The sequence below is a fragment of the Sapajus apella genome, unplaced genomic scaffold (genome assembly GCF_009761245.1).
Source record: "Sapajus apella isolate SASKATOON/1434 unplaced genomic scaffold, GSC_monkey_1.0 scaffold3, whole genome shotgun sequence".
NCBI classification, from domain to species: domain Eukaryota; kingdom Metazoa; phylum Chordata; class Mammalia; order Primates; family Cebidae; genus Sapajus; species Sapajus apella.
The window spans coordinates 10,697,421-10,723,251 of record NW_022436943.1 but is presented as its reverse complement, the minus strand read 5'-3'; the positions used below and the strand labels follow the sequence as shown (position 1 = coordinate 10,723,251).

General features: G+C 35.1%; 1 protein-coding gene across 4 annotated transcripts in view; it reads right to left on the bottom strand.

Moving 5' to 3' along the window:
* Positions 1-192: 192 nt before the first annotated feature.
* Positions 193-25,831, bottom strand: part of NBN (nibrin) — a 47,865-nt gene continuing 22,226 nt past the window's right edge. For 3 of the 4 annotated variants that reach the window (XM_032249691.1, XM_032249709.1, XM_032249720.1), the window contains 8 exons: positions 23,513-23,642; positions 20,069-20,344; positions 18,016-18,460; positions 12,438-12,506; positions 11,125-11,280; positions 8,274-8,387; positions 1,845-1,894; positions 193-375 (listed from right to left, as the gene is read on the bottom strand). In XM_032249691.1, coding sequence (XP_032105582.1) covers positions 345-375; positions 1,845-1,894; positions 8,274-8,387; positions 11,125-11,280; positions 12,438-12,506; positions 18,016-18,460; positions 20,069-20,344; positions 23,513-23,642 — 1,271 coding nt within the window. In that variant the 3' untranslated portion in view covers positions 193-344. The remainder of the gene's footprint in view (positions 376-1,844; positions 1,895-8,273; positions 8,388-11,124; positions 11,281-12,437; positions 12,507-18,015; positions 18,461-20,068; positions 20,345-23,512; positions 23,643-25,831) is intronic. The other variant, XM_032249700.1, reaches the window with a different exon arrangement.

The window sequence follows — 25,831 nt, the reverse complement described above, 5'->3', positions numbered from 1 at the left end:
ATCATGAATTTTTCTCTGAGAGGAACCAAGTAGCTAGGATAGTGGTGGAAGGGTAGTCTTTACCTTATGTACTTTTAGAATTTTTAACTGTGACTATATTAACTATTTAATAAATAAAACACATTTAAAAATGAAAAGAGAGATGCGATGACAAAGCCTGAAAACAAACAATAATTGTTACACACAAAAGAATCAATGTTTTCTGCATTTTATTTAATAAAGTTAGGCCATAAAATATTTGTAACTTAAATCTCCTCTATATACTGTATATTCATATAACCTTGTTAGCCTGAAGTAGATGCTTGCTAGCAAGTTTTTCCATGGCTCCTTTTCAAAATCCTTAGTTATCTTCTCCTTTTTACATTAGGATTGTATCTGCAAAGAAAGAAATGGGGTTCAATGATATTTAGATAAGGGATGGTATTTCTTTTAAAGGTAAAGGACTTTCAAACTGTAGTCACACTTTGGCAAATAGGATGAGAATGACAGTTTTGTCCTTAGGATCAGATATTAAACACTGACATTTTAATTTTCATTTATCCCTTTGATGTTTCTTTGATGAAAATATGGCAAAAATCAAAAAAGCATCAATAACAAAAACCCTGTAAAGCTTTAAAATAATTAATGAAAACAGTTTAAAAATCAAGGTATGTTTACACGTCTTTCTGTATGGCTTCAAAGATCCCCACTCCCCCCACCACCCAATTAAAGCATATCATTTGCACAAAACAACATACATTATCTACCTAAAATGTAATTAGCATGTTACAGTATTTTCTCCTTTGGCAGTTAAACAAATATGGCTGAACAACCCATCTCATTTGACGACTTATGAAAAATCAGCATTGTTTGTCAACTTTTTTTTTTTTTAATTGAGTCAGTCTCACTCTGTCACCAAGCTGGAGTGCAGTGGCATGATCTTGGCTCACTGCAACCTCTGCCTCCCGGGTTCAAGTGATTCTCCTGCCACAGCCTCCTGAGAAGTTGTGATTACAGGCAGGCACTACCACACCCAGCAAATTTTTGTAATTTTTAATAGAGATAGGGTTTTACCATGTTGGCCAGGCTGGTCTCGAACTCTTGACCTCATGATCCACCCACCTCAGCCTCTGAAAGTGCTGGGATTACCCGGCCTGTTTGTTAACATTTTTATCAGCAATTTATACTGTCAATTATGAAATTAGAGAATCAATCTAATTGGCTGAAAAACAGACTCAAAGTATTTCTCTGTTCTGTCTTTAAGTTGGGAAAATATTACTCTCCCCTAGCTGGTATCTACCTCTAATAAAGTATTTTGTTAGTACTTCAGAGGCAATTATTATAATAGGTTTGTTAGGCCTGCAGGAATGCTGAAAATGTATTAAATCAGAATTAAATTATAATCACATAGTACAACTCTAAAACCTCCCACAAAACCTGCTTTGAAACTCTAATCCGGCTTTTTGTTTTTATGTATGTGCCAATTAAGACTAAACAAATAGTCTGGCATTTTACTCGTCTTAATTCAAAACTCATTTTAATCAAAATTCTACTCAGAGCTAAAAAACCTCACAAATCTATATACCAATTTCACACAATTCAGGAACCATCTTTTTGCCTGAATGCCCCCACACAAATTTTAAGTATCTTATACTTAAACCCAAACCTCCAGGCTATATCTAATAGCCTCAGTTAAGAGGTGCTTAAGTAATAAAAATAAACACAAGTTAAAAATAAAACATCCTTTAAGTTAAGGGACTAGGTGTCTATGAGGATAGAAGAAACAAATTCTTAATTTCTATGAACAGAACTAAATTTTATATACATCTCTCAAAGATACACGAGAAAGCTGAATCAAACTTTACCTAAAAAGATCATCAGCAAGAGACTCTTCTTTTGCATGTTGATTTTGTACCTGTCAAAATTAACATAATTTCAAACATTTGGTCAGTAGAGTTAATGAACTGCTATGTCATCTTTGAGATTTCCACACCCTGGAGGTCACCAAGTCTATGAGTTCTTGCCTCTACAATATTTCATTCAACTGATCCTCTCTATTTTCACTCCATGCTAAGATTATTGCAAAAGAGCTCTAACTAAACAACTTTCTCTTGCCAATCTCCACTCAAAGACAACCAATATATATTGCTAGCTTGTTGTGGTTTTAAACACTCTTTCCAGCAAAACCCTTTTACTAAATGAATTTCAGTGCTTGGAGGTCAAACTATGGATGAGACTGACAGGGCAGCATTTACCCCACCTTCAACTAGAGCAGTTTGACAGCTAAGGGGGCTCCTGTCCTCTGGGTCCCAAAAGGGCTTAGAAGCTACTGCTAAATTACCTCAACTCTGAAGTCCTTTTAAATACAAACTCACTTAATTCCTAAAGCACCCTACAGAGTCAGGATCAAAAAATCCCTGTGCTGAGTATATCTTCCTGAAGTCCATCTATGACCCTATCATTTGCCATTTGAAACCGTTCAGGGACTTCTCCCACCTACCAAGGAACACACAAACCCTTGCACATGACCCCCTGAAATGTGCAAGGCTCTTCATAACCTGGTTCCATTTTACTTTCCTAATCCCTTCTCAACTTCTTCTTTGTGGACTCTGTATGCCAGTTAAAATAATCACACACACACACAAAAAAAACAGAAAAACCAAACCCCAGAATCATCTGAGCACTCGTGACCCTCTGCTTTTGTTCATGTTTCTCCCTCTGCCAAGAAAGTTAATTCCCCTTTTTCCCTCTTCCAACATGTAACCATCTTTAAAAGTACATTCCATTCAATACTTGGTGCTTACACTGTTTCAAGGAACATGTTCTTCCCCTCTTTAGCAAAGGCTTCCTGATCTCCTTCTTTTAAAAATAATGTCTGCTATGAAGAACTCCCCCAAAACTTCAGCTACAGAATTCCCAGGATGTTTATCAACTTCTACCTTCTGTTATAATTATTTATATTTGTACTCTATCCTCTCTAAAAGACCAGATCCTTAAACACAGATAGAGTAAGTCCTGACTTAATGTTTTTGATAGTTTCTTGGAAACTGCAACTGAAAGTGAGATGACATATAGCAAGTCCTTGAATCATGTTGTTTTGTTGTAATAATGAGAACAAATATTGGTTATATAGGTTTGCCTAAAGTTGCAGTTTCCAAGAACCTACTGACAATGTTAAATAAGGACTTACTGTGTTTATTTTTACTGTTATTAATTTACATTTGTATACTTTCAGATACTATCTTAAACTCTTTATATATATTAAAAATCTCAATCTTCATGTAACTTCATTACTAGTATTATACTATCATCTCAATTTTAACCCATGAAGTAACAGAGATTTAGGATAGGTATTTGCAGAAGATAAGAGAACTCTGATGGAATAGCTGGGATCTCATCAGGTCTACCTTAATAAGAGAGCCAGCTCTTAACCAAGCTGCCTCAAGGCTTCTGAATCTCTGGAGCAAGCCTAAAGAGTGACTTGCAGGGATTCGTTCTTACAAACTGATTTTTCTATTCATATACTGAAATAAAATTACATCTTATCTTTTCATATTTTCTAATAGGGATAGCAGAACATAAATGGAAAGACATGATTTTGTTAAAACAGTGTCAAAATAACTGCTAGTATCAATATCTAAGGATATTTTTCCAAATATTCTTAGAGGTATCTTGGGGAATAATTTTAAAGTTGTGGCATAGTAAAGAAAAACCAGTGAGGAGAAAGAGTTTTATTTCATATATTTTAGTAAAAACATTATATATAATAGTATGAAGAAACAGAAATGCCTCATATTACTGGCATTTTTCAGAGGTCTGAGAGAACTACTTCTCAGAGTCTTTCAAATTCAAATCAGGTTGTATATAGTTCAAATAAATTTTATATTTGAGGTACACATGAAAATATCCTAAATTCAAGGGAACTTCAGGAACTGACCAAGTGATTCTTAAAATTAAGCCTGGGTCTGCAGCAGAGGTAGAGAAAGAAGGGATGAAAAAGAAAAATAGGAAGGGACTATAAAAAAAGAATAGCTGGGGCAAACAGAGAAATGAGACGGCAGCACAGAACATTTACATTAACAAGCAGTATCCACGCAGCAAAAGAAAGTCAAGTCTGTTACAGAGTAAGTCCTAACAATAGCACCTAAAATGATTCTAGCAAAAAGAAGTGATTTGGTGAAATAAATCTAGAACACAGCCCCTCTACTTCCTAATGAAATAAGCAAAAAAAATGAAAAAAGTTGCAGCTGTATGATGTATCATCATTCTCTCAACTTCTCTCTCATCAGAAATTAATCAAACAAAACTTGATAGTGGTAACAAGAAGAGTTTAAGCCCATGCCACACACTTAAAAAGAACAGCTGTGTAAAGAACCAAATGATTCTGACGCAACTGATTCCTAATACTGTCCCAATCCATTAAAAGTGCTACAGAACTGGCCAAGCCTGAAGATTCTTACTAATGCCCCAAATTTGGGGAAAAGGTGCCTGAACAGGGAAAACAGTTGCTAGTGGGCTGCTGGGAAGGGAGTAACGGTAGGAAGGTGAAGAACTGGGATTGACACTGACCAAACACAGAGGCTCCAGGGATCTCTAACAAATTAGGTAAACGACCTAATAAGGCTAGGTTATTATCTTTTGAGACAAGGCACACTCCTGGTACAGGACATTTAATTAAAATCCCAGGGGACAGCTAGCCCAAGCTACACACAGCTCCAGCTGAGCCTTTCCTCTCCCAGATTCAATGTCTTCAGACAAGAGAAACTAGACGGGACACGGCATGTGCCTTTGTCTGTTTCACCATGATGCCATATTGGCAGTGAGGCACGAGGGAATTCTGTTCTTTATTTTTTATTTTATTTATTATTATTATTATTATTTTGAGATGTGGTCTTGTTCTGTCACCTAGGATCAATCATAGTTCACTGCAACCTTAACCTCCCAGGGTCAAGCAATCTTCCCATGTCTGCCTCCTGAGTAGCTGGGACTATGGACACATGCACTACAGCATACCCAGCTCATTTGTTGGGCTTTTTTTTTTTTTTCTTTTTGTAGAGACAGAGTCTCAAGATGTTGCACAGGCTAGTCCTGGGTTCAAGTGATCCTACCACTTTGGCCTCCCAAAGTGCTGGGGTTATAGTCATGAGCCACACCACTGTGCCTGGCTGAATTCTGATTGTATGGAACAGCAAAGAATGTTAGAAGTAATTTTGATTATACTCAATTTCTGTCTCACAAACTGGTTTCTGAGTGTAATCCCTGCATAAGATGACATATGATCCTTTATGTAGCAAACAGCGTCCCTATCTGGATAGGATATTTCCCTTTACCCAAGCGAAGACAAAAAACAGGAAAGCTACTCCATCTACTAGAAGGAAAAAAAAACAGAGATTTGGAACAGGACATGCAAAAAAACAGATAAAGAACCTAATCTACAGGAAATAATCCATGAATAAAAAGTAAAATCGAAACATGAAAGCAATGAAATGACAAAAAATTAGATGACAATACAAAAACGAAAGAACAAATGCTAAGTAAACAAATTGAGATCCATAATAACAGCCTTTCAGAATTAAATTAATTAGAAATAGCTAACACTTTCCACTGTTATAAATGATTTATATGTAGTGTCTGATTTAATCCTCATCTGTCTGTGAAATAAAGCACTATTATTATTCGCATTCTGCACAGAAGGAAAGAGGAATTAAGTAATTTGTCTAAGGTCACATACCTGGCGAGAAACATTACAGTCACAACTGAAATATAAATTTCTGATACAATGAAAGAGCCTAAGAAAACCACAGTGAATGCAGAAAAAATAGATGCAGATGACAAAGATAATCCAATAAAAGGATAGTCATGTCTTAAATGTAGAGAGCCCAGAAAATATAAAATATTTTAAAATAGATAATAGAAAAAAGTTCCTTGGGAAAGAGAATTATACCTGCAAATCCTAACAGCATACTCTATGTCAGGAAAAAGTCATGGAGAATGATCAACACTGAGATGTATTCTGAGTGTTACTGGCTTTCAAGCTTAAGAAAGACAACTATAAACATGCATGTAAATCACCTAAACAGGGGAAAAATAGGACTGGCATAAGGTGAGGGAGGTTAGGTAGAAGGAAGTACTGATAATGTCTTCAATTTTCATTGTAGGAAGCCAACAAATAATTGTATCTGAAATGAAATATGAAGTTTAAAACAACTACCGATTCCAACTTATAGTGTTTTTTATAGCTTTCTCCCTTAATATTAGACAGATCTCACAAAATAAAATATCTTGGAGGGAAGAAACATCTATAGAAATTCAGCAATGGCTTCAGTTTAACTTCCTAACAATGCCTCTCCCTTCCTTCCCAGTCCGTCCCTGCCTCTCACTACTCCTCAATGAAAAGACGTCTGGAATATTGTTCACTTAATTGTTTAAACAGGTAAATTAGGTTTTCACATCTTCATTCTTTGTGTACTGCCATAATTCTGTGGAATGTACCTTTTATAAAATAATAAAGCCAATTATTCTTTCAAAAAAGAAAGGATGTGTTTCCATGCTTTCATTTTTTGAAAGTAAATAACCTGAGTGACCTTAACAACTCTATTTTTATAAGTGACTTTCCTAAATAACCCTTATTTTTAAATAACTGATTAAAAAAGCATTTTTAAAAGTGAATTACACTATACCCACTATAAAGCAAATTAAGAAACCCTGAGACGTGAACAAGGACCACAGTCAGCTTTTGCCTTGCCCTATGAGTATCTGCAAGTCATGAAAAACCTGAACTCTGCTTTAATATCTATATATGAGTGACAGGAAAGAAAACCCAAGATGGTGACTTTAATAAAAGACCCAGCACTAAAGGAAGACAGAGAAATAAACCTTACAACACAGAAGAAGCTAGCAAAGAAACTGCCCATCTTCATGCTGGCACTTAGTGAAGGAAAGAAATAAAAATCTCATTTGAGTTTTCTAAGGATAAGCCGGCCTTCATTCACCCAGGCTTCTGTTCCAAATATTAATACACATCAACTGCCTGGGTGATTCAAAGAATCACAAGAAGAAATTTTAATATAAAGTGGTCTAATATTGGTAGAAGAAGACTGGAAGATGAACATATCTTTTCTAGAGGACATAAATCTGAATTTAAGACTCAAGAAAACCCAACAGATCAAGTTCTAAAGAAAATAACCAGTTCACATTCAAAAAATCACAAAGCATAAACTTGAAAACAAGGTATCGCAAGAGCAGAAAACAGATCAACAAACATTTTAGGTAATGGTATCATTACTCAAAGAATATAAAAGGGGAAGCTTAAAAAATTAGCAAGGAACAAGAAGATTTAGAAAGGAATAAAACAGACTTCCAGTAATGAAAAAATAAATGAATGGATGCAATGCCAACTAGAATGGGAGAAATAGTAAATTGGAAGACCATCTGCAACAATTACCAAAAATATAACCCAGAGAAACAAAGAGACGAAATATACAGGAAAGAAGTTAAAGCAAATGGAAAAGAAAATTTAACTTATGTCAAATTGGAATTCCAGAAAAAGGTAACAGGGAAAACAGCAAAAAGGTAATTAATATTTAAGAAAATGAATGAGAAATTTTCCGAATTGTTAAAACACAATTCCCAGATTTAAAAAGGTCAGTCCCTTTGACATACTATTTAAGATACATTTGTAATATCCTCCACATTCTTTTAGTTTCCTTTAAATTTTTGTGGCTTTTATCCCCCCCTTTTCATTAGGATATAAACTGAATTTCTTAGGTCTTACTGTTTTTCATTTTTTAACAAAAATAAACTTTGTATTTCTTTTTTTTTTTTTTGAGACGGAGTTTCGCTCTTGTTGCCCAGGCTGGAGTGCAATGGCGCGATCTCGGCTCACCGCAACCTCCGCCTCCTGGGTTCAGGCAATTCTCCTGCCTCAGCCTCCTGAGTAGCTGGGATTACAGGCACGCGCCACCATGCCCAGCTAATTTTTTGTAGTTTTAGTAGAGACGGGGTTTCACCATGTTGACCAGGATGGTCTCGATCTCTTGACCTTGTGATCCACCCGCCTCGGCCTCCCAAAGTGCTGGGATTATAGGCTTGAGCCACCGCGCCCGGCCCTGTATTTCTTTAAAGAAGTTTTACAGAAGGTTATAGATTAGTACTCTGTAACTCAGGAATTTTTCTGAACAAATGTATTTATGTCACTTATTTTAAGTTTGATTTTGAGAAGAATTTGCTTGAAGGCCACCATAAGGGACCAAAGTGCAATTTAAACAAGTTTCTAGGCCTCACTTCCTACTAACCTCCATTTCCTGCCTTAGCCAGTCTTCTAGTTCTGCATTCTTTCGAGCATGATGAGCTATTAGATCTGATCCTCCAATGATGTGTGGAAGTTTTCCTGCTCCAGGATATGTGACCTATTGAATAATAAAAGTAGTATGGTTAAACATATTAACAAACAAGATGACCATTTTTACAAAAAGATTAAAAAGCAAAGATTGTAAATCATGTATAAGTGCCAAAGATGTTTATCTCTATAAATAAAAGTAAGAGAGCAGTAACTCTGTTCTAAATCCATCTGTTTTTCCTCTTATCTTTTATAGCTATTACTATATACAGATCTGGACATGTCATGGGAGTTATGTATTAAAAATAACAATTTTAATTTGGAATTTTTATTTTAAAATGGCCTTACCTTATCATTTAACAATTAAAACAAGTCAAGATGAACACAGACATTACAATTTAAAGCATTATATTTTGTTCTAATGACTTCAAAGCTTAAGCTCTAATATTGATGAAAATTTAACTTTTCAAAACCTTCCAGTTCACAGAGTCCTAGCAGATGTTGGAGATGCCAACAATTTATACTTTTAATTGATATTTTGTTTCAAGACGTGCTTTAAGAAAAGCAAATTCCATGTACAAATGCATATCAAGATCATTGTGAATACTGTTTAGGAAGTAACAGATCCCTAATATTTGCTTTTAAATTCTAATATATGAAGTAGAAAGAGAATTTTAAATTAATTTTCACCACTAAGCAATATTTTAAAAGTTTAAAAAGAGCCATGGCATTGATTTGGAGGTGTCTTTTTGTGTTGTTATTTTTTTGTTTTGTTTTTGAGCCAGGGTCTCTCTCTGTCACCTAGGCTGGAGAGTGCAGTGTGAGGAGACAGAAAATCACCTGGTGACCATTGAACAGGCCCCAGAGACAAAAACGTCTTATCTGAGCAATTTGGAAGGGAGCAAAGACTAACTGGTGACCATCAAACAGGCAAACTGGAGGTAAAACTCTGTACCTGGGGAATTTAGAAGTAATCAAATTTCCCTAGTATCTAAAGTTGGCATTTGATTCCAGGCTTCTTTCAACTTTTATAGGTAATTGAAATTTTTATATATCTCTGGAATCCCATAGTGAAACTCATTTTACAATCCAAAGCTCCCACCTTAAGGTCCAAAAAATCCTCTTAAGGAGAATTCGCCATGGTGTGCTCAGTCCTCTCGCTGAAGCGCCCTTCTGTACTATTCTGCAGTGTTCTTTCTCTCTAATAAACTCTCATTTTCCAAATATATACTGTTGCTGGTAAATTCTTTTTACCAACCCAAGTGTTGACCACTTCCTGGTACTGGGGCTCTGATACCTGGCCCGGCACAGTGGTATAATCTTGGCTCACTGCAACTTCCGCCTCCCAGGCTCAAACGATTCTTTGACTTCTGAGGTACCTGGGACTGCAGGCAGACATCACCATGCCTAGCTAATTTTATATTTTTTTGTAGAGACAGGGTTTCACCATATTGCCCAGGCTGGTCGCAAACTCCTGGGCTCAAGCCATCCACGTGCCTTGGCCTCCCACAGTGTTGGTATTACAGGTGTGAGCCACCAGACCCAGCATGATTTGGGGATGTAAAGAGCTCAGAAAATTGCTGCACTAGTATCAATCCCGTTAAACATATTTCTATACAAATTTTGGATTGGATTTCTTCTGCAGTTTCAGAACAGATTACTTGGTTAAGGACAGCAGTATTTTTAAGCATTTTAAGTATTTCCAAACCACTTTCCAGAAATTTATATTAGACATACTTCTTCAGTTATTAATACACCACTCTGTGCCAATAGTAAACATTATTGCTTTTTCTTTGGTAAAACTATAAGAAACATCTTTTCAATTTTGATTTCACAACAAGATCTTGTAACACAGTATTAAACGTGAAGTAACCATGCAGTAAGAATACTTTTGTGCTGTTCGTGAGCCACAGATACAGGGTGAGAAAAAGTGGTGTTAAACAAAAAGGTATCGTGGTGCCATTTAAGTGGAAGATATTTCCATCTTCTGTTCTAAGTAGAAGAGGTTCTTCCCATCAAATGGAGTTCAGAGCCCTTTAGATACTATCATAGTAGGTAGAAAACAAATTTAACTGTGAAATATTAATAGTAAGTGTTTACAGTAGGGAGAAAAACCTATACTACCTCACAGTCATGACAAGATCATGTTATAGAGAAAAGCAGTTTTTCACAAAAATTACTTTTGGATAATCATTGTACTCTGATCAAATGCATCATAAAAGCTAGCAGTCAGAAGTAGGTCTGGAGCAAAAAGCAAATATAAGACAACAAAAGAATAACTACTGGGTAGAAGTCATTTTTTAACCATTACTGATAAAATAAATATCAGTTCCTTAATAAACAGAAATTCAGGCCTTATGGTGATACTCAGCATATATATTTATATTGTGTTTTATATGTAAATATAAAAAGACTATCGTTTTAATTATTGAATATGCTCAGTTATTTTAAATACATTTTAATCTTCATAAAGTCCTGAGCTAAAGAACCCTTCAGGCAGTTGTAGACCAGTATTAGACTAACAAAGAAGATCCTGTGATTATCAAAAAACTTCCTAAGGTAGAGAAAACCAGGTAAACAGCAACCTGTTAAGAATTCAATTTTGATCAAACCTATTTCATTCTAAGTGTTCAATATATTCATTAACTGTAAGTTCATGTCCTTCCTAAAGGAATTTTTAAACCATTTTAAGCAGAATAAATAACATCAGTTTTCAGTATAAACTGCTCTTATTTTTGTTTAGCAACATTAGTATTTCTAAAAACATTTCAAACACTGTCCTCTTGTGATACAGTTGAAATACCTACCTTTTTGAATTTCTTGAAATTTCTTAGTTGACCATAATCATCACTTATGACAGACAGATTTCTGGAAGTAGAGTTTTTAATCACCAGTGATTTAAATTCAGTCAATAACAGCTTTCTTGGAAGCATCTCACTTTCATCCTGAAGTTTGTCATTGTTCTTAAACAGGGTTAAGATGGATAGGTAAGAAAGAGAAGAAATAACAAGGAAATGGAAAGTCACTTGTCATTTGGGAATCGATAGAAAAAAGTTCAAATGCCTGAAAAAATAGTAAAAATGTTTTATTTCTGGTACCTGAATTTTATATTTGGAATCAAATCATATCTGATTCAAAATAAGAAAACTACTTACTCAAACGCTCTATAACTTTGGAAACATTTATAACATACTCAATCTGTGACAGAAGGCTAAAAACTGTGAAGTATTTTTAACTTAGTAGGTTATTCTAAGAAATATCATCTCAATAAACAATTTGCCTCCAGATACATGTTTTATTGACACACAATCTCAGCATTGTCTGCTTTTCATTAAAGGTACACTGAGATTGTTATATATTCTGTTCTCCAGGTCCTCATCTACTTTTCCCAAACTTTCGGGATTCTCAATAGTTTGCATTTTTTATTATTCTTAACATCTCAAAAAATCAATCATCAATTCTGGACATACTACCTTATTAATTGACACAAGATTAATAGCTGTTAAATTCGCCTGAAGAGTTCTTCCTGTTATCTTTCAATTGCTGGATGAGATTCTTGGCTTCATGTCATTTATTATTAACTAGTTACATATCAACATTGTTATAGCTGCTTAAGGTAAGTTCTCAGTTATCTTAGTTCTTTTAACTGCTGAACTATGTAATTAATATGCAAGTTGCTAATAGGTCTAAGATAAAAGCAGTCAGAAGAAAAGGTTCATCTGATAGTGACAGAATGTAATCAGGACACTATTAAGAACAGTCTAAACTTTTCGAGTTTACAAATATTTTACATCAATTACTCTATCTGATATAAATCCTGCTAGAAAAGTGTCAACCTCATTTTATAGAGTATTTGAGGTTCATAAATGTGAAAATGACTTGTTTAAGGCCACATATCTAAGGAGAGAAGGCAGGGAATTATACCCCGGCTTCTCTCTATTCTCTTTTCACCGCATCATAGTTATAATATAATCAATCCATTTCCAGGGGAGGCACAATCATGAAGTAAGCCAAAATTATTGAAAGAGAAACAATCCTAAGAATGTAAAATGAAAAAAATTGATAAGATGACAGTCTCTGTAAGCCAAATCTGTATAAAAATTACTAAAACTTTTCTCACAGATATTTCTTTAGTTGACCATAGTGATTCTTTCTTAAGCTCACGTTTCATACCAATCTCATTTTCTGGCTTATGAAATAAAACAAAAAATACTGTTCATAGGAGTCATAAAATTCTATCACTTCCTGGCCTTTTAAATAAGATCAAGTGTAAAATGCTACCTTTCTAAAAACTTAAAAAGAGATATTCATGTTATGTATGCCGAGACATTTGGCTTTCAACTGAAATTACGAGATGAAAATATATATTTTGAAAGAGATACTGCAGTATAAGGGCAAATAACTGGGAATTTCCCGCGCTGGGTTCCCCTCCCACAACAGTGTGGGAGCTGTCCTCTCTCTCTCTCTCTCTCCCCCTCTCTCTCTCACTCTCTCTCTCTCTCTAATAAATCGCTCTTCTGCAAAACAAAAACTAACCAAAAAGCAAAGAATTGGAAGCAATCTAAATCCATATAAATCACATGCTTAGGAAATATTTAACGATATGAGAAAATTATTATTATAAGTAAATTTAAAGTGACTACAGAATTACATTAACAGTCTGCAAAATAAAATGTAAAGAGAAAATACCAAAATATTAACCATGGTTTTCTGTAGATGGTAGGATTATCAACAAACTGTGAGTTCATTTTATTTTCCACATGTCTGTATGATCATGTATTACTTTTATAATAAAAAAAGAAACATTTTAAAGAATTCATTTAGGATTACAATATAATCTTAAATCATACTTTTAAAGAAGAAACAGTTACTTCAACTGTTCAAGATATTCATCTGCAATAAAAGTGAAGACTGCCTTGTATATAGTTATAGTATCTTTCACATTAACATGCCTGGATCATGTCCTAGACTAAACAATATTACATAAATGGCTAATGCTTTCAGTAAAAACTATAATTCTCTTAGATGCAAAGCAATGGGCATAACATTGTATATCATATTTTCACTAATACAGCAATAAGTGATAAAAGTTTTTAAAAGGAGATTGGAAAGGACTGAAAAACAAATGTACTTTGTGCTTGCCTACAGAGTAAAGAGAGTATTTCAATCAATAGTTAGGATTAAATGTATGTTTCAAGCCTATCAAGTGCCATTTTACTTGGGCTGAGCACTTTGACATATAATTTACAGAAAGTTGTTATCAAAGGCAGTATATTTTACTCCCTTTATACATTCAGAATACAAACTCCCTTTATGTACCTTCTCCCTATCCTGCTCTACTCTCTCAAAGTTGTTCATCCTCCTGAGCAAGTTCTGATTTTCCAACTCAGAGAATCATACCCTCAGACTATAAGCCTGGGAATTATCTTATATTCTTTCCTATCTATTTATTTCCTATATAAGTAAATCACCAAGTGTTGGGGATTCTACCTCAATGCCTATCAAACTGCCTTTTATATTAGCAGGCCCAATTCCTAGAGTAACTGAATAACTGAGTGAATTACGCAGTGAAAGCTGACAAAAGGAATAGTCAAAAGAGCAAGGTAGACCTGTGTTTTGGTCCCAGTTGTCAAAACCTACCTATGTGACCTAGGCAAGTTACTTAACAACTCCCACTGTCAGTTTCTACATGTGTTCAATAGGCATATATTAACTACTTCATTGTAGGGTTGCTGTAAATACAATAATGGTATCCAATAAGTGGTAGCTACTACTACAGAGTACTGGAAAATGCTATAGTTTTAAGAATTTACTACTGGGTATTGAAAAAGGCTATGTAAAAATGCTTAACTTGAGATAGGAGAGTGGAATGAACAGGAAATATACTATAGACGTGGTGGGTGCTGTTAAGCTGAAGAATGTTAATAAGGATCTTCAGTCAGTTTTGCATTTTATGGAGACTGGGAAATTGAAAGTAACACCAAGACTCAGGCACAGCTATTTATATAAGGATAAAGTACTAGCAGGAATATTAAGCTAATAGTTTTCCATTTCAGCTGGAAATTTTAATAATCTATCTTTAGCTCCAAAAACAGAAAAAAATGGCAGTTCTACCATCAACATCTTTTGAAAACTGCCTTTCGGAAATGCAACTAAGGATTCCAACAGCAAAGAGAAGTATCACATTTTTTGCCCTCATAAAATTGCAGAAAAAAAAAGCAGGGGGAAACTTCAATAAAAGGTTAAGAAGTATTTTTCTCCAATAGTCATTTCTGTACCTAAAAAAATTAAGCACAATTCCTTTAATCCATGAGATTCACAAGAACTTTCAGACAAATTCTTAAAATGATAAAAATAAAATAATTTAAAACAACCCCACATTGAGTAAAGCTGATGGATTTTATCAATGTCAATTTCCTGGTTGTGATACTGTACTGTGGCAATGCAAGCTGTAACAATCAGGGAAAACTGGGGAAAGGGTTCACTGCATGTGAACAAACAATTATCTCAAAATAAACAGTTTTTAAAAATAACATTACATTGAAAATGGAAATACTTTTGTACCTATTACAGATTCTTACTAAAAAAAATTATAGTGCTGGAATACTGTGATTTAACTTGTAGTAGTCATCCCTGTGGTATCCCTGGGGAATTGGTTCCATGACTTCCCATGGACATCAAAATCTACGGATGCTCAAGTCCTTAATAAAAAATAGCATAGATTTGGCCAAGCGTGGTGGCCCACACCTATAATCCAAGCACTTGAGAGGCCAAGGAGGGTGGATCATGAGGTCAGGAGATTGAGACCATCCTGGCCAACATGATGAAATCCTGTCTCTACTAAAAATACAAAAATTATCTGTGTGGTGTGGTGGTGCACATCTGTAGTCCCAGCTACTCAGGAGGCTGAGGCAGGGAAATCGCTTGAACCCAGGTGGTGGAGGTTGCAGTGAGCCAAGATCTGCACCTGCACTCCAGCCTAGTGACAGAGCAAGACTCCGTCTCAAAAAAAAAAAAAAGAAAAGAAAAGAAAAAAAATTAGCATAGATTTTGCATATAATCTAGGCACATCTCATCTCTAGAGTACTCACAATACCTAATTACAATGTAAGTGCTATGCAAATAGTTGTACTGTTTAGGAAATAATAATTTTTAAAAAGTCTGCATGTGTACAGATGCTTTTTTTCCCCAAATACTTTCAATTAGAGGTGTAAAATCCAAGGATGTGGGACCCATGAATACAGAGGGCTGACTATGTCGCAATTAGAGATATCGCAATTGAGTGTATCACAATCAAATTGCTATTCTCTCTCCAAAAGCCTGTGACAACACATTTTATACTGAAATTTTCATTTCAAATGTCATGAATTCTGAAGCAATAAAATAAAGGAAAAATGGAATTATGCTATAGAATCATAGGGCAAAATAAAATAATTTATTTCCTGATACCATTATACCTCATATAAATCTTACATATTAAATGAAAGGTGTTTCTGGTCTATGAAAGCCTGTTTGATGGCTCCCATGTCAAGAGTGTACAGTGCTCAGCTCTTGACTTTCCCTGTCTGTGTTCTAATGCCCATTGCCCTGACATGAGCCCTGGGAGAAAGTGCAGTGAAAACAGGTCTTCAGGAAGATTAATTAGCAGTCATCCAGGATGAGCCAAAGAGTGCTGTTACAAACTAAAGCCACAACCGTTTCCAGACAGATTTGTGGCCACCGTGAGCGGCAGACTAATCAGGGATGGAATTTAAGAGAAAAAAGGGGGAGTGGGTGGCTACTTAAAAGAAGATTAAAGTATGTACTAGGACAAGAAGACTAAAGAAAATAAGAACATATCAGACAAAGTCAGAAATAAATACAGGAGAAAAGGAAGGGAAATGCATTTCCAAAGGTGTGGCCAAAGTAATGTAAAAAGTGCCTAATTTTCTAAACACTTACATGTAATATAAAGTAACCTGAATACAGATTCTGAAACAGTCTGGAGCTATAGTGACAATGTAAATTCATAATGCAACAGAATAAACATAGCTTTATAAACAGATGTAAATGTATTAAGCTTAGCAAATCATGTCTTGGATTTCAACAAATGTCGCATTAAGCTAACTTACCTAGCTCTCCACTATAGTAGAAATTACTACAGAAGTGACTTACAGAATATATAAACCTCTTGTTTCACTTGATGCTTCTGTGAAATGAGAATCAGTCTTAAATCCTTCACAATGAAAACTTTGCCTCTGAAGTTCCCACTCTGGCTGCAAAATGGAATCTGATAACATTCATTCTCTCTTCCTAAAATACAACTCTTTATCAGGGATAGCAATGTGCCAAACTTAAAACATTCCCAGGCACTTCTAGATTGAGGATAGGAAGTGGCTAAATTATACTCAATTCTAGCCAATAACAAAAGTTACTAAGTTGGGTTTCTAAGAAAGCTCCTTAGAAAACGGGGAGGAATTCAGCTGGAAAGGCCTTTCCCCTGTCCCCTCATCACCACATTTTTCCTCCCTGGAAAGCAGACAAGATGGCTGGAGGCATCCTCTCAAAGAGCAGAAAGACAGGCACCCAGTAAATTAATACCATGGGAAGCAGCTCTCATTATCTACATCCAGGCTACTTTTATAGAGGAAAAAAGATCCTATCTTAATTAAGCCACTGAGTTAATTTTTAAAAATATCAAAGGAATTCTTAGCTAACACAATGAAGGAACTTATCCCGGGAAGGAAAACCAGATGTACTGAATGAAAATCTCTGGAGCTCTGGCCTGGGAATCTATATTTTTAAAAAGCTTACCAGCTGACTCCAATGCAGCTGGTCCACAGAAGGGCATTTAAGATTCACACAAAAGAAGTAACAAATAATGGGGATCTCCTTCCCTATATGAATATAACAATATGCAGGCCAAATAGGACATACATTCTGTTTTTTGAATAGCAGTTATAAATTTATAAGGTCCTTGATACACACTAGGTTCTCAACTGCTTAGCTTAATAAACTGTAACTTCCATTCACTTAATCCTATTTTTATACCTATTCCTGTCCTTATTCTGCAGATGTTACATAGGAGGGGATGACTACAGCCATGAATGAATGGAACTAATGAACCCATGTTGAAGATCAGAATATTGAAGTTTTACTTCATCAGGTCTGTGCTCTCATCTAAAGAACTAACAAATCTATAGATAGGTCAACCTACTGATGTATATAGAAAAGAAAATAATCAGAAGTGTTTTCATAGATCAAAGTGGGTAAGACAAATTAACAACATTCATGAAAATAGACAAGGACAGTAAAAACCTAAATGAAAATGAAAACTCCTAGTGATGTTATATCCTAAAAATTTACTGAGTAGCTACTTTGTTTTATCAACTTCATCCTTCTGTGTCCTGTTTCTCATACTGAAGCATCTCCTACGCTTATCATAACCAAATGTCTTTTATAATAGTACAGCCTAATTTGGAAATCTATTAAAACAATCTCAAATGAAAGTTTAATTTGTGGTCATCTATTTTACACTGTTAAAGAATCACTGTATTTTTAACATTTATCATTTACCTTATCATCCTTCAAATTCCTATACTTTAATAGTACTGAGTATTAAAGACAATGGATGCTTATATTGTCAATACAAAATCTAAACTATGTGTTAACATTCTAAGCTTCTATGTGCTATACCGCTCATTTAAAATGTTACTTACAGATATTTTGCTACTTTCTGGTACTGCTTCATCACTGAAAGTGTCATTTGTTTCTATATCCATCCTTGGCCTTTTCCTAATATTGACATCTTCCTCTTGTTTTTGAACTTTCACATCAATTTCTAACTCTGGTTTTGTGTCCTTGAATAACTGTTCCAATACTTCATCTTCTATGGCCACATCATCCATTTCTCTTTTTTTATTTGATCTTAGCTTTTCTGCAGAATGAGATTTATTGGCAGAATTTTTCACACTGGATTCTAAATCTGTATCTGTAAATAAGTTATCTGAGTTTTTGTCCACAGGCTCATTCTGAGATAGATGCTGCTCCTTATTTTTCCATAGTGAGGGTGTAGCAGGTTGTGTTTGTTCTAAAAGAGAACAGGACATTTCTATTCTTGCTGATTTGCATGAAGACATTTCTTGATTTTCTTCATCCCTTTCCCTTAGATTTTTAAAAAAGAAGAGAACAAAACAAGAAAATGAATACAGCAAAGTAATCTTTTAGTTTGGCAACATTCATCACTCCATCCACTTAGTTCACAATGTACTCTTGATTTTATTTAATAATATTATTGATTTTATTTAACAATATTACTGGAAATCAACAAATAGACATTTGAAAAAAGTGCAGAACTCATGTACATTCTGCTGTTTTCATAGAACTGATGGACCCTGTGGCTAAAGCAATATGGAGATCTCTATCTTCTCTGCTTAAGTTGCATTAGTTGATAAATTATAGGAAAAGGCAGAAAAATATAAAAATACAAAGAACCTGTTGCCAGGAGACAGCAGTTTGCTTTACAGTAAGGTTGTGGGCAGTGAAAATTACCCTGGGAATATAATCTGATGGGTTAATGGGAGAGGGATTCAAGATATTAAGTCAGAAAGACTAAATCTAGAATATGGTACTGACTGTATACTGCAAATGCTGTGTGAATATATCACCAAAAGGTTTCTATACAATACTGTATCATTCATTCAATAAATACTGAATACTTTATGCAAACTATACTAAGCCCATGGAGGAAACAAAGACCTGGGACTCTGTTCTCCAGTTTATTGGATTCATGTTGAACTGAACAGTCAACCCAATATTCTATTAAAACTAATTTAATGCCAAGGTACTGGAAAAATCAACGAATTAAAAGGTTTTTGTAATAATTTAGGTGGTCAGAGTTTGAACCTGGCAATAGATGGAAATGGAAGGAATGATGACACTGAAAATAACAAACAATAATACTGATTTTGGGAGCCAGAGGACAAAGAGTCAAAAATTATAATAATGTAAGCTATTATGCTACCAAAAAAAAAAAAAAAAAAAAAAAAACCACATACATTCAATGAGGTCTGTTACTGGGGAAACAGCATGAAAGCCCTGTGGAAAAGGAGAAGTGAAGCTTCAAGGAAAAGTTAGGGCCAAATATGTTGACTGTCTGTAATAAAGTCTCAAAACCTGAAGGCAGAGTATACAGAGTATAAAGAGCAGTAGGGGGAAGAAAAGAAGTCTTCCAAAGTTCATACAGAAATGGGAAAAATAACATCATCTTTTCTGAGAAGCTTAACAGTGACAGTACAAGACAAAGGGCAGCAGTAGCTAGAGGAAGAAACCAGGTCAAGAGAACGTTTTCAAAAATAAAGGTGAGATTGAGCTTTTGAAAGCAGAAGAAAAAAATCTAGGATGATCAATATATTCAAAATATGGAGATTAAGAAAATAATTGATGGCATAAGGTCCTAGAGGGAGTGAGACAGGTTATCAAGGAAAACAGTGGAAATGTGATTTTAGAACTGAGATAGGGGTTAGTTCTTATTCAAGAGAAGTGCAGCCAGTAAAACAACACGTAAGTACGTGCACAAAGGGAGATGAAGGAGAATCTGTCTACTGGCTCTAGTGAAGGATATCAGGGACATTTCTGAGAGGGAAAGGGGCCAAAAAGCCACAGCAGGAGAAGCATACTTAATCAGAACAGACTAAACAATACCATGCTACAACAGTATAAAATATTTTCATATTTTTTTCAGAGACATGAGAGAAGTTATCAAAAACAGACCTTTTTTTGGTAGACAGCTTAAAGTAGTTTCTGATGGAATTGGTCTCCTGTTGCTGAGAAGCCCTATCTTTACTTTTATTTACACTTGGGAATTTAGTTGGTGAAAACTGATAGTTTGGAATTGTCATCTTAACCAAAGGATTTGATACCATACTATTATTATTAGAGCTTGTTTTGCAGGGCTCCTTTATAGTGGATGTGTCTTGTGAAAGCATTTTGAAATTTTGTTCCATGTTGGAGACTTTGATTTCTTTTGGCCTTTCACTCAAATCCATACTGTAGAAAAAAAAAAGAATGCAAGGTAAACAATCAAGTTTACAGCAACTTTAATATAGAAACAAAGATCGTTAAATAGTTCTAATGTAAAATAATTTTAAGGTAATTTTTAGACAATAATCCAATGAATATGTTTTACCATCCCAAGAAAGCAACTCCTTTGTCACATAAGCATCCTGTGGAAGGATGACACCTTACTCTTCTTCACCCCCTACAGCACATATTGTTGCTCTACTATAAACAACTGCCAAACACACACAGAATACCAACTTAGGATAGCCTATTATAAGTTAAACAAGGTGATAATCCTAGGCAATTTCAGTTTTGTTTAAAAAGTTTAAATTATTCCCATGTAAAGTACTATTACTATGGTACTTTTATTATTACTTATATTATTATAGTACTATTTTTATTAAAAATGGAAAATCAGAAAAAAAATCACATGTAAGAAAGATTTCAGGTCACTGTGAACTTATATTATTATACTTCAGCCAGATGGCAGTCTCTAGAATAGAACTCTAGATTACCAGAAAAATATTTTAAACATACATGCATGGAGTTTTACAAAGTATGGTTAAGTATGTTGCCTTTGCTACTCTTATTTTACAAAAACAAAAACAAAACAAAAAACCAACAACAGCAACAAAAAAAAAAAACAAGAGGTCAGGCTGTCGTTTAGGCAACTTCCAAAACCTTAACAATTTCTCTTGGAAAAGTTAAATCTAGCCTCAATATGAGTGTAGCAAAAAGGGAAAACAAATTATGGTTTATCATAGTGATATGTTAAGTATCTTAATATGACCACTTTATTATGTAATATTTAAAATGACAACACAGTTATAAGTAGAAAATACCAAAAAATATAAAAGAGCTAACCCCTTCCAGTCACAAAAACAAAATGAAACTCCTCTTCAGATAAAGAACCACAGAAAAACGATCTTTATGGACAAATATTAACTATTCAGACAGTTAAGTAGACCCATATAAAGTATCTTCAAAATTATAAGTAATATTCAAATACAGGCAACATCATACAATACAAATACATGTATTTCAAACTTATCTCACCAGTTACAAATAAGTTGAACAACTCTTTCCAGTCATCCATGCACATTTGCAAGGAATAAAAAAAAAAAAAACTATCCTAAGACAGGAATTGCTAAACCACAGCCTGTAGACCAAATCTGGTCTGCCATTTATTTCTGTAAACACAGTTATTAGAACACAACACATTCAATTACAGTCAGATACCACATAATGATATTTCTGTCAACAATGGACTGTAATATATGATACTGGCTCCATAAGATTATAAAGGAGCTGAAAAATTGCTACCACCTATTGACAGCACAGTGCAACCCATTAACTGTCTATGGTGATGTGGGTGTAAACAAATCTATGCTGCCAATCATATAAAAGTATAGCTCAATAGCAAATACAATTTGGTATAGTATACAATACTTGATAATGATAACAAATGAGTATGTTACCAGTTAATATATTTACTATATGATACTTTTTATCATTAGAATGTACTCCTTCTTACAAAAAAATAAATTAACTTTAAACAGTCTCAGGTAGTCCCTTCAGGAGGGATTCCAGAAGAAGGCATTTTTATCACAGGAGAAGACAGCTCCATGTGTGTTAGTGCCCCGAAGACCTTCCAGTGGGACAGGATGTGTCGGTGGAAGACAGTGATTGTGATGATCTTAACCCTGTGCAGGCCTATGCTAATATGTATGTTTATGTCTTTGTTTTTAACAAAAAAGTTTAAAAAGTAAAACAAAAATGTAAAATTTAAAAACAGAAAAAAGCTTATAAGAATATGAAGAAAATATTTTTGCACAGCTATACAATGTTACAAGTATTTTAAGCTAAGTGTTATTAAAGTTTATAGAGTAAAAATGTTATAGTAAGCTAAGGTTAATTTATTATTGAAGCAAGAACATTTTCTGTATATAAATTTAGTGTAATCTGAATGTAGTGCTAATAATGCAACAATCATGTACAGTAATGTCCTAGGCCTTCACATGCACTTACCACTCACTCACTGACTAACCCAGAACTTCCAGTCCTACAAGCTCTATTCATGTTTAAGCGTCTTATACAGGTGGACCACTTTTTATCTTTTATACGGTATTTTTTGTGCCTTTTCTATGTTTAGATACCCAAATACTTCCCATTGTGTTATAATTATGTATAGTATAAGTACAGTAACATGCTGTATAGGTATGTAGCCTAGGAGAAATAGGCTATACCACTGGTCACAAACCTTTTTGGCATCCAGGACCAGTTTTGTGGTGAGGATGCTGGGAGTGGTGGTGGGGGGTGGCAATGGTTTCAGGATAATTAAAACATATTTATCGTGTACTTTATTTCTATTATTATTACAGTGTAATATATAATGAAATAATTATACTCCTGACTATAATGTAGAATCAGTGAGAGCCTTAAGCTTGTTTTCCTGCAACTTAGACACTCCTAACTGGGGGTGATGGGAGACATAGTGACGAATCATCAGGCATTAGATTTTCCTAAGAAGCACACAACCTAGATCCCTCACGTGCCGAGTTCACAATAGGGTTTTTGCTCCTATGAGAATCTAATGCTGCTGCTGATCTGACAGGAGGTGGAGCTCAGGTGGTAATGCGAGTGATGGGGAACAGCTGTAAATACAGATGAAGTTCTGCTAGCTTGCCCGCTGATCACCTGCTGTGTCACCTGGTGCCTAACAGGCCATGACACCGTGGCTAGGGGGTTAGGGACCCCTGGGCTATACTATATAGCCTAGGCATATAGTACACTATACCACGTAGGTTTGTGTCAACACACTGTTTGATGTTCACACAATGCCGAAATTGTGTAAGGAGGCATTTCTTTGAAAGTATCATTGTCTTTAAGCCCACTACGTGTTGTCTCTTGACAATGACTACATATTGTCTATGGCTGCTTTCATGCTACAATGGCAGAGTTGAGGAGCTAGGACAGAGATCAACAGTCCTCTAAGGCGAAAATAACTACTCTCTGCTCCTTTACAGAAAACCTGCTGATCCCTGTCCTAAGATATCATTTTCCCTGGCATCCCACTCCCCCATGCTGTATCCCTCAAGAGACAACCTGATAAATACTTCCTGAATATACTATTAATTTATAACGAAGAAGCTTTACCAGGTATCTGCTTGCTCTGATTCTGTATCAGCCACATATGTTGTAGTGTTCACTGGGGCGGTTGGCATTAGTTTTTCATCAAATGACAAGCCTTGTGAAAGGCTTGGTCCTGGAGTAGTTGTCTTTAATCCTGTAAATCACACAAGTAGAAAAAAAAAAATCACAACTGCTAGACATAAGATGGACATTTGGTCACTGAAAATTGTTAGTCTACGCCATGCTGAGGCGATTAGCTAGCGAATACTGCACATGGTTGTCTCCAACGAGTGCCACCAACAAACACAAAACAGTCTATAAGCAGCCTGCTGGCATCTATGACAGCCTTATCTAAACCAAATCATTTTAAAGCTACTTCTAATCCTTTGTGCTGAAGTATTATCAACTTAAAGAAAAATAAAATAAGCAGATTCTAATTCAAATTATGTGTTAAGTTAGTGGGCCAAAAAAATTACATTTATTCCCCCATGGAAAGTATACACACCCTACCATCTACACAAATCAGAATCAATATGAGTTTTATTTTCATAAGGAATACATTATTTGAAACAAATCATGTAAAACCATCTTAGACATAAACTTTTAGGCTACTCCAAAAAACCATCATGATTACCTCATCTTTTTATTTACCAGAAGAGCAACTTAGTGCAAGTGCCACTCTTCTCGAATACTTTTGGGCCTCCCACAATGAATTAAGTGCTCCCCAATTCTGCTTCTGTACTACCATGCATATCACTCTATTAACAATTCAAGCCAGCTGCAGTGATTCACGCCTGTAACTGCAGCACTTTGGGAGACCGAGGCAGGAGGATCACTTGAACCCCGGAGTTTGAGACTAGCCTGGGCAACACTGGGAAACTCTGTCTCTACAAACAAACAAACAAACAAAACAACAACAACAGCAAAAACTTGCCAGGCATGATGGCACACACACTTGTGGTCCAAGCTACTTGGGAGGCTAAAGTGGGAGGATAACTTGAGGCCAGGATGTCAAGGCTGGAGTGAGCCGTTATCATGCCATGGCACTTCAGCCTAAGACCCTATTTCAAAAAACAACAACAAAAAAGCAATAAACAAAATTCACTTATGACTAGCTGGGAGACCGGTGTCAAGTTATCTGACTTTTCTAGATGAGGTTTATTCTGTGGTTAATAAGAGCCAGTAAAACTTTTTGAGAAAAGAGAAGGTAAGTTAATAGTTGCATAGTGAAATATTAGCTGTAGAGATGAACTTGGAGTAAGGGCCATTACTAGGGCAATTATTAATAAACCAGCTCTCCAGAGAAAAGGATACAGAGGGTTCAAACAGGGCACTGGCTGTGAGAAGGGGACAGTCACAGACCTCTTAAGCAGAAGCTGTACAGTGAGAATTTCAGGTCTTGGTGATAAAATGGAAAAGGAAGGATGAAAAATGACCAAAGTTTACAGTCTGAGTGCTCCTTCCTTTTATATAAAAGACGACTCCTCTCTAGTTCAGTTCTTCCCAAGATATTCTAATTTAGTGGTTTCTGGAGTTTGTTTAGGAAACAGAATCTTAAAAATCAAACAATACAAACCAAAAACCTCAGATGCCTAGGATGCATCTCAGAATGTCCTGAATCATGGAGAATGTAAATTTGTATTAAAAATGGATTCTGAAGCACGTATCTAGTTGAAAATTCATTTTCTAAACAGAGAAACACAGGACAGTTACCCCCAATGGGTGCTGAGTCAAGGGGTGCTACTGACTTAGACCTAATCACCATTTTTATATATTTATTGTTATAGTCTAAAATTATTGATACTAGTCTTTTTTCTGTAACAGAACAGGAATCTATCAGGAAAATAATATCTACAGCACCTGTTAGTTCTAAAAGTTGTGCATGTTTCTAGTAGACAAGGGAGGAGTGGCTTCTCTAAAAATATGGCTCTCTTTGGTGTCCACATTAAAAAAGTTCTCTTGCCAAGAGCCTGAAGAGTTGGCCTTTAGCTTTTCACTTCATGGGTGAATTCTGGGAATTTGGTGAAAACATTCATCATATCACAATTCTACCAAAATAAGTTATTTGGATATATTTAAAACTTCACAAGCACTTAGAACTATGTGTATTTGAAGGTTACCTACGTACAGACAAAAACTTGTCTAGTATACTCAACGGGAGAGGGTAGAGATGTCAGTTGAATCAACATTCTTATCCAAATAATAAAATACTAGCCTGTCAAATTTTATCAGATATCTATCCTTTTGCATCAGCTCCCAGTCATTCCTACATCATCATTTCTCAAAACATCACACATTAAAATAAAAGCCATTTGTACTGCAATGTAATAATGTTATAACAGC